At 36.6% G+C, this 9,679-nt stretch overlaps 3 protein-coding genes across 6 annotated transcripts in view; 1 reads left to right on the top strand and 2 right to left on the bottom strand.

Moving 5' to 3' along the window:
- Positions 1 to 36: 36 nt before the first annotated feature.
- LOC129805499 (dnaJ homolog subfamily C member 1) lies at positions 37 to 1,757 on the bottom strand. Its single transcript, XM_055853455.1, has 2 exons — positions 1,540 to 1,757; positions 37 to 1,452 (listed from the first exon to the last, which is right to left on the bottom strand). The coding sequence occupies exons 1-2, from the start codon at positions 1,672 to 1,674 to the stop codon at positions 91 to 93; spliced, it is 1,497 nt and encodes a 498-aa protein (XP_055709430.1). The 5' UTR covers positions 1,675 to 1,757; the 3' UTR covers positions 37 to 90.
- Positions 1,758 to 1,786: 29 nt separating this feature from the next.
- Positions 1,787 to 2,692, top strand: LOC129805515 (coiled-coil domain-containing protein 137). Its single transcript, XM_055853479.1, has 2 exons — positions 1,787 to 1,955; positions 2,020 to 2,692. Exons 1-2 carry the CDS (start codon positions 1,879 to 1,881, stop codon positions 2,630 to 2,632), a joined length of 690 nt encoding a protein of 229 aa, XP_055709454.1. The 5' UTR covers positions 1,787 to 1,878; the 3' UTR covers positions 2,633 to 2,692.
- Positions 2,693 to 6,802: 4,110 nt separating this feature from the next.
- The window catches only part of LOC129805495 (uncharacterized), a 55,488-nt gene continuing 52,611 nt past the window's right edge, over positions 6,803 to 9,679 (bottom strand). For 3 of the 4 annotated variants that reach the window (XM_055853449.1, XM_055853448.1, XM_055853450.1), the window contains one exon: positions 6,803 to 8,272. In XM_055853449.1, coding sequence (XP_055709424.1) covers positions 7,758 to 8,272 — 515 coding nt within the window. In that variant the 3' untranslated portion in view covers positions 6,803 to 7,757. The remainder of the gene's footprint in view (positions 8,273 to 9,679) is intronic. The other variant, XM_055853451.1, reaches the window with a different exon arrangement.

Raw genomic sequence — 9,679 nt, 5'->3', positions numbered from 1 at the left:
ATTGAGACGTCGTGGGGGATATTTATTAAACACGGGTTCAATGTCTCACGTGGCAATTTATTTCAATTCTTACAATTTGTTGGATTGATTTTAATTGAAATCTTCATATTCCTCAAGGGTCAATTCTGCTAATTTCTTCCGTTCCCGTCGTCTATTTCGGCCCTTTGGCTTAGGAACTTCCTCTTCTGGTGGCTCCTCAATCTCCTCAGGTGCTTCTTCTTCTTCCGTCACTTCTGCTACTTCGGGTTCTTCCTCGGTGGCTTCCTCTTTCTGCTCAGCTGGAACTGGTTCTTCTCGCTGCTTCTTCACCAACTCCACCAGATACTTATACCTAGCCATGCACTCCTCCCGACTTTTGCCCTGGACACAATTGGCTATCTTCTGCCAACGGTCTCCGGCTCCTCCTTTGGGATATTTGACAATAGCAGCCTCCAAGGCTTGCTGCTGCTGCTGACTCCAATTGGTCACGGGGATTATCAGCTGATTTGCATCCTGAGTCTTTTGTTTGGTCTTTGTGTGCGCAAAATCTTCACTTTCCGTGGCATTTTGTGCTTTCAAGGGATTATCCTTGAGTTTAGCCGCCATAAAGGTCACTTCCGGAATCGATCGATTCATGGCATTGGCTATTATTTCCCAGCGATCTGGCGTTCCTCCTGGATATTTCTTGACCAATCTCACCAATTCATTTAGATCATCATCTGTCCATAGGCCACCAGACACGGGCGCTTGGGCATGAACAGGACGTACATGGCCATCTGGTGCGACTTTGGACATCACATTGGTATACCCTGAAAGCTCTTCGTCTGTCTTCTCTGGCACCACGAATGCTTTTCTTTTCCTCAATCCCTTGGCCTCTTCCTTCTGTTTCAGTATCTTCTCAACCATTTCCTGCTGACGCTTTTCCTCTTCCTGCTCACGCTCCTCCTCCTCCAACTGCTGCTGCCTCACTTCCCGGTATTCCCGATAAGACTGCCTCATCTTCCGTGGGAAATTCCAGAAGAACAGTGGAATTTGGAAGGGAAGTGTCTGGAAAATGCTAGGTTTGGGAATCTCCATGAGTATCTTATCCATATCAATGGTACTCTTCTGCTTCTTCTGAATTTTCTTGATTTTACTCCCCAAAATCTGCTCAGCTGTGTACTTCTTCTCAAAGTACACCGCCCAGGAAATTAAATACTGCCCAATTGTGATTATCAGCGAGAGTATCGATACCATCTCGGCCATTCCCATTTTTCGGAAGCGCCGGTAGTAGTAAAGACCGGACTTCCAATTGGGCAGCCCATTTTTGAGCACTTGGTCATATTTCTCGCGCTTTTCCGGATCCTTAAGCACCTCGTAGACTGCAACGAGATTGCGAAATTTCTCATTGGCATCTTCGGCTGATGTTTTATCCGGATGCAGAATCACAGAAAGCGTTCGAAAGGCTCGTTTTACCTCAGATGTCGTAGCATTCTGAAAAAAAAAACAAAAACAAATCCAAGGAATCCGTGAAATTAATCCCAAACTTCCTGTCAACGTGTTCTAAAACTCTCTCATTACCTGGGTAATTCCGAGCAATGTGTAAAAATTTTCATTAATATCTTCAACGAGATCAAATATTTCCAACTCTACACTATCCCAGGCTCCTGAGCTACTAAATAACAGCACAAGAACGAGGAAAATTGCAGTTTTCATAACTTTAACTAAAAAATACGGAAAAACTTTGCATGACGTGGGGACAACTTGCGACTTTTACAATTTTTTTCACTGAGGGCGCTGCTGTCATGTAAACAAATCTCATAACCTCAACGTTTTGCAAAACAAACTCGTGGATTTTGCAAGAAAAATTTAGGATTTTCCTTCAGAAAACCGGAAATAATTGCTCCAATTTTGTGAAAAATGGGTAGAAAAATTCCTGCAAAACGTCATCGTGGTGTTCGTGATCCAATCAAGCAGAATCGTGAGAGATTTTTAAAGTAGGACCATTAATAAGAATCACCATACATTTTCTTTGATTATTTACACGTGTATTTCTTCCAGGATTAAGGATAAAATCGACAATCCTCCTGTAAATATCAAAGAACAACCAATTTCACGTGCAACTGCACAATTTATCAAACTAAAAGAAGAAGCAAAAGCTGGAACTTTTAAGCAAAAGTTTGGCGTTGAGGATGTTCCCAGGCCAATCAAGAAGAAAAATAAAACTGAACAACCACGTCCGTATAAGAATGTTCCGGATCACAAACCCTACAAATGGGAGACACCTCGTGATTTTTTGCGCCGTGTCAGTCGCACGACGCAAAATTCACTAAAAGAGGCTCACTATGAGGCCAAGTACAATGTGGACATTCTGAAGGAGGAGTCAGGAGAGGTAAAAATATTAAAGAGAACAGACTCAAAGGGGGCACCAGTCCAGAGCAGAATTGTCAAGTTGAATGCAAAGAAGAAGCTAAAAAAAGAAAAGAAGCAAAAAATGAGGGAGGAAGAGAAGGAAACAGACAATCGGATTTACAAGAAGGATGTCGTCAAGTTTGGAGAAGTTTGTCATCGTCCGCCGGAGCTTAAGGTAATCCGTAAAGTTAATAAGAGTTTGGAAGAAATTGCACGACCAGGGAGAAAGAATTTGCTTCTGAATTCTCTCTTAAAGTCTTAAGAATATCTTTTTGTACCAGAGTTGTAAATATTTTGGATTATAGATTAAAGATTAAATGAGTTTTTTTTTTTTAATTTTTTTTCTCAGATGTTTAAATGCAAGGAATCTGAATTTTCTCTCAAAAAGAATCTCACAATAGGGTAACTGTGTCAAATTTCGACATGGTTGCGTGCAAGCGCCAATGTCTCAAGTTTGAAATATGTAATATTTTTAATACAAATTGATTTTTTTATTCCTTCTTATTAACGAGTGTTGCTTGGGACTTTATACGCAGTTTATCATCTTCATTTTCACTCAAATCATTCTTATTCCATTTTAAAATAAATAAAAATGTAGACACAGCTATTTCGGCCACCTTCATTCTTAAAGTTCCTTGCCTTCCCAGGATTTTTCCAGTGCCTTTTTCACATTATCTCGTGTGTCGAAACGATATTTTTGTTATGTTTTTGCATTGTATGATCTCTGGAGTACACAAAAACTAAAATTCATCGAAATTCGAGGAACAAAAAAAGTGGCCGGAATTGCAAGCAGGCCGGCATTTGACACACTTACCCTATCCCTTTTTCAATTTACTTTGGAATTTTATTTTTTCATTTTTGCACTTAAAAAATTTCTGATCATTCTCAATTCCCCCAAAATCTACAAGACAAAATGCAAATTAGGTTTTTCCGGAAATCGAGAAATTTAAGAATTTTGAGTCGTCAAATTACGAGTATTAAATAAAAATTAGTCTAATTTTGGTAATTTTATTGTTTTGAATGTTTTTGTCTACAAGGCCTTTTCTTTTGGTTTTATAGAAAATTTTTATTTATTTATTTCATATACTGCTTTTGAGATAAAGCTCTTGCAAGCAAAGATTTGACAGATACAGGTTTTCAAAGAATTCAATGTTTGTGTGATAGTGGCCACCGCCATCTTAGCGTTGGTAACCAGCTTCCAGATTAACGCCGGAAAACTTATTCATAGGTTTTATGAACCATTTGCATCATAAAACAAATATAAGATTAACATTATGATAAAAAAGAAACAAAGATAAAATCAGATTAACCCATTCCTTATGACCAGCGCACAATAACTTTTGTTTATAAACATGTTTTCCAAATTTTCTGTGAGAGTGAGCGAGATGACTATATCTAGATTTCATTCACTCTCATTGAAATGTCAAAAACATGTTTCCAAAACAAAAATTATTGTGCGTTGGGCATTACCATGTTATTATACATCATACGCAAATTGAGTGATTTTAGATGATTTATTCCTGGGCAATTGTTATCCGAATTGCTGCCGGGAATAACTTTCTAGTTACTTTAATCCTTCAATTACTTGGGAAAAATAGTCCTACAGAGACGGAAACATATTTTTTGTTCATTTCTCGCTTCGTGGAAAGTCATTCAAAATTTTTGCTCAAAATGGCGGACGGAAAATTCGACATCCCGCCGAATTTGTTAAAATTGGACTTCATCCTCTTTCCTGAATTGAATTCTGTTTGCCAATTTGTTTTCTTGGATAGTTACTCTATCTAAATCAATAAAGTTTGTAGTGAATTAATGTACAGAATTTAAATTCAGTGACCGTTAAGACGCGTGTTTTATGGTGGTTCCCCGGGCCCCCATAAGAGATAAAAAAAATTTCTCTTCAAAAAAATCATCTCTTAATCAGTAAGGAAATAACTGCCAGGGCTGCAGACAAGCAGAGGCCTTAATTAGCAGACCTTCACTGATGTGGAGTAACTTTCTGCTTAATCTAAGCAGAACGGATTTGAGAGCTGTGGTGGGTGTCTTCACTGGTCATTTTCTGAACTATCATTTGTTTAGAATGGGGCTGGTAACGGCAGCATCCTGCAGGGGCTGTGGGGTGGCCCTGGAAACTGTTGAGCACTTTCTCTGGGAGTGCCCTATCCTGGATACATGTAGGGAGGAGGTGGCTGTGTCTGTTGAGGAGCAAGATTGCATGCCAGGAAAGATTTTAAAATACATTCAGCAATCTGAGTGGTTTTGATCAAAGAAGGAGCGCGGGAGATACAGAGGGCTATTAAAGCTTAGGTATCAAAGTCCCGTAATTATATAATCTTAATCTAATCTTAATTTTAAGGAAATAATTAAAAAATATGGACATTTTATCACAAGTATTTCTAGTACATTGACTAAATGGGTTAAGGCGTCAAAAAGGTTTGGATAAACCGTAATTTCCAGTCTAAGAAGTTCATTCCAAAAATTACTTTGCCCTATTTTTCAAATTTTTATTTAATTTAGTAAAATTAAATTATATTCAAATACTTCGTTTGTACTGACCGTTATCGTAATTTCTATTTGTGACCCGAAAAAAACAAAAATTAAAAATCTAAGATCGAAAAATTGCAGATACAACAATTGATGTTGCGAGAGACAATATTATTATAAGGTGTTGGACTATATAACTGGTATTAACTTTATTTGAAGGCCTCGACTGAGCTTGAAAAAGAAATTAATTTTGTTGGAGAAAGGAAAATATTACATTGATATTTTATCTAAAACGCCCTTGTTCTGAGGGCACGAGTGGCACTTCCGCTTTGGGATATTTGGGCACCAAAAGCATCACAACTTTTAAAGCAATTGAAATGGGAACGCTTTTACAAACAAGGAAATATTATCGAACGCAGATATCATTTCTCTTACCTCTCGATACGATAAATAAAAACCAATTAGCGGTGAACTTTTTTAAAGGTAATATAATAAGGGGTGGCTCATACTCACTTTTACTGACAATGGTTTCTGGTTTCTTGGATTTCACGAAGCAATTTTGGGTTTTTTGGAGTTTTGCGAGGCAATTTTTGCGTGTCTTGGGTTTCACATAGCACATTTTGGGTTTTTCAAGTTTTGTCAAGTAGTTGTCTTATGCAATTGACAAAGATTTCTCCATATATGAATCACCTATTGGCACAGAATCATATCCAAGGAGTACGAAAACTTTTCTACTCTGAAAAAAATAAGTCAAAATAAGAAAAGTTTGTCAAAAGGATGTACTTCAATACAGAATATGGAAAGGTTTTGCCGAACCAACGGCCAACTGGATTGTGTTAAAAGTTTTTTAAAAGGATGTTTTTCCATATAAAATATGAGAAAAAGTTTAGTCAAAATGGTAAACAACGTCCTTTTTACAAAATTTTAATAAGATCCGTTTGCCCGCTTAACAAAGCTTTTTTTTCATATTAGATGTGCCAAAATGGGACCCCGGTAAAAATCCCGAAAGCCAAAATCCCGAAAGCCAAAATCCCGAACGTCAAAATCCCGAATGTGCAAAATTCTGAAAGGGATGAAATTATATGGAGGAAAATGTTTAAAATAATTTCCCAAGACATAGAAGATTTCCCTTGCCTCCAGCAAGCGCGGGTGCAAACGTGGGAGTAGCTATGACACTTTTAAGAATTCGGTATTTTGGCTTTCGGGATTTGGCTTTCGGAATTTTGGAGTTTGGGATTTTGGCCTTTTTGGGATTTTGGCGTTCGGGATTTTGGGTTTCGGGATTTTGACCCCTGATAGAAATGCAGTCTAATAATTATTTTGATTATAATCACGTTAAGCCATCTCTGGGCTTAAGTCTTAGGTCTATCCAACGCATTATGCTCCCAGCGTCAAAATAAAGTATTTTGATGAGCTTTGCTTCAAAATTCCTCATTTTGACGAAAGTTTCATTAAATTTTGGTCAACATTTGGTGTATTGGATCATATTCTTATCAATATTAGCATATTAAAGCAAAGTTTTTAATTTTGAGTTTTTTCAATATGCTAAATATTCACAAAACTATCGCACAGTTGTGAAGAGTTTTTCACGAATAAAAATAAAATAATAAATAAATTTAAAAAAATCCACAAAAAATTGCATGTACTTTAGGTCCTCAAAGTGGATCTTTTGCAAAATCAAAATTTGGCACTATTGTGGAAGGCCAATATGATCCTTAAAAAACATGAAAACGAACCATTTGAAAGGATTTATCATATTTGACCATCTCTATTGCCTGAAAAGATTGCGAAAGGATTAAATTGACTCTTTTATTTTTATCAGTGTTCAGCCAAACTCGTTAGAGTTCCTAGCAATATATTATCCCTTGTAGAAATTTTCAAACCTGTCAAATTGATCAAGAAAATAGTTAAATATCTCAAAATTTGAGATATTTTCAAAATAAAAGAGGCATTTTTCAGAATTACGTCGTCCTTTACTTTCAATTTTCAGGGTTTCTACATTTTTTTCCATCTGAATTGTCTATTAAATTAAATATATTTCTTCTCTTCTCTATGTTATAAAATAAATATATATGACTCGTATGATAAATATTTTGTTTAAAAATGAAAATCATGAATACAAAGATATGTTTGAAAAACACATAGATTAGAGAGTTTTTCCATGTTCAAGGTACAATTGGGGCTTTTTTTTTAAATAGAGCTTTTTAGATATTTCTATTTGAATTTTATTATTGGTTGTGTAGAGAAAGAAAGTTTTTTATTTTGTTACCTAGTTTTTTGTTGCTCATTTAATGCATTTTCAGTGGGTTCTAGTTGAGTTTTTTTCTTTCGTTCTGTTTTTCTTTGGGGTTTGGAAAAGTATGTTGCAAAAAAATAGAGAGGTACAAGGATAGTATGTGAATAAAAAAAAATGAGGAAGAAAAGTTTATTAATGGTAAAATTATCACAAATTCTTGGGGTGAAAATTGGTATTTCTTTCTTTTTCTTTTAATTATTTGAGGAGTGGGAAGAAATTGAAAACTTTACGTCACATCGAAATTCAATTCGTATTCCTCACATAATTTTAACATTCTTATTTCTTCTTCAGTTTTTTTTTTGTCTTAAAAATCTTTACATTTTTTTAATTATTATCTATAAGGAGCAGCAATTTTTTCTCAATATATCCACATTGCAAAATTAAATATAAGTTTTTTTTATATTATTAGCATCCTCATCTAAATTCATTCGCAATTCCAATAATCGTCACATAAACTTTTTCCACAATAAACTTGTCTAACAACAAACATCTCTTTCGGGAATCAATTGCTGGCTAATGCCATTTTGGGCATCCCTTTCGTGTGCTCTGTCGCTTTGTCTTTTAAAATTGTTTATACGTTTGAAAAGTGGATTAATAGTATGATTGCACATCACTGACCGAGTTTAGAGGGACTAAGTACTAATTCAGCTTCACCTGGCAATGTCGGAAGGGTGATGGAAGTTAAATTCGTCACTGATTGTTCATTGAATGGCGGTGGCTGGAGTGGGCTGGGGTACCGACTCTTGAGGTGTGGATTGAGCGGCGGCGACACGAGTCGCGATGTCGCCGTGGCTGGCGTCTCTGGCGGCAGCATCAGTGATGTTTCCGCCTCGAGATGTGTCTCAGCCACGTCACCCGGAAGCGATACCATCGGCTGATTGCTACGCGTTCGCTGCCGATGCAGCTTACTCAGTCGCAGGCTCGGTAGACGCTCCGGGACAGCCTCCGCAGCATCCCGGGGTGTACTTGAAACCGTATCGCCTATTAGATCTGTGCCACCACAGGCACCTTCCACTTCATCACTACTGCTACTCGCAGCATCATCCGAAATACTGCACAAGTCCACATTGTGGGAGTCGATATTGTGCATTTCCAGTGGAGCATCTGCAAAATTTATTAAGCATACTTGAATATTATTAGCGGGCTTTGTTCTAAAAAATCGCCCCTTAACAGACCTGAGGATTAGCCGAGAGTCGGCTTAGCGTAATTATATTAGAAATAATGGTTAAACTATATTTCCATAATTTTCCACTAAGTCGTCTCTCGGCCTCAGTCGTAAGTAAGTGTGTCTAGGGCACCCCTTATGCCATCCCAAAACCTATTAATGCAACAGTTTCATTTCAGTTACAGTGAAAATTCATGTTTTGATTGAAATGGCCATAAAGTGGAGCAATAGCTTCTGAGAGATGCTATAACCTTATCGTACGGGGTTTATACCTAAGAAGGGTCCAAATTCCAAATAGATTCAGGCTGATCCTCAAGAATATTTAGACTTTTAAGTATGGCAGTAAAGGATTAACGCGACATTTGTAAAGAAATGATCACGGATTTGACTTTTGGCTCTTTCTCCTTTATTTTCTCATAAAACCGATGTTTCGGAGGGGGTTTCCTCCTTCCTCAGGTATGAAAATTTTTGGAAAAACTAGTCACAAAAATTGTTACATTACTTTTCGGACTTTGCACATTAAATTTCATCAATTGCTCAACAGCGACCGTGTTCGGCACTTGATGAAATTGTTTAATATGCAAAGTCCGAAAAGTATAACAATTTTTGTGACTAGTTCTTTCCCAAAAATTTTCATACCTGAGGAAGGAGGAAACCCCCTCCGAAACATCGGTTTTATGAGAAAATAAAGGAGAAGGAGCCAAAGGTCAAATTCGTATTAATTTCTTTATATATCCAATTTATTGACCGAAAATAATATAATAAAGGGGATTTATGCAAAGTACTTCTAATCGATGATCTTAATCCGTGAGTGTGTTTTAAGGCAAATTACTATGGCCAAATTTTACAGGCTAAATATTCCGGAGCATCAGTCTAAGTCTATTTGGGCCCCAAGGCTAACCATATGGCTTTATTTAGGGACGAGTCAAAAATTGGGTGCCAGAAAAATTGCTTTTTCTGTCTTTATAGAGCAAAACGTAACTTTAGATGACCGTATAAAAAATATTGTTTGGGTCAGCGGTGACCCAATTGTTCTTAACCTTTTAACGACGAGACAGTTTTCGCTGATTGAAAATCGGCAATAAAAATGAAAACGATAAACAAAACTTGTGAAACGTCTTACATCTAACCTTCGAAAAGCCAACAGAGTCTGATTTGGTGTATTTTTTGTCTCTGGACAATAGGGACAAAAATAGCCCAAAAATTAAGTAATTTTTCTCACGATACCAATGACTGACAATTTTCACGCTAATGAAAAATATTATATTTGAGTATTGTAGTTTCTTTTGACAAAGCGGTTTTGTTTAAAAAAAAATTGGAAGTATAAAAAATAATTAAAATCAATTTTCAGTAATGAGAAATTAAAA

This window comes from Phlebotomus papatasi, chromosome 3, assembly GCF_024763615.1.
Source record: "Phlebotomus papatasi isolate M1 chromosome 3, Ppap_2.1, whole genome shotgun sequence".
Taxonomy (NCBI): Eukaryota; Metazoa; Arthropoda; class Insecta; order Diptera; family Psychodidae; genus Phlebotomus; species Phlebotomus papatasi.
Note: the sequence above shows the minus strand (reverse complement) of the source record. Positions and strands in the feature narration are given on the sequence as shown.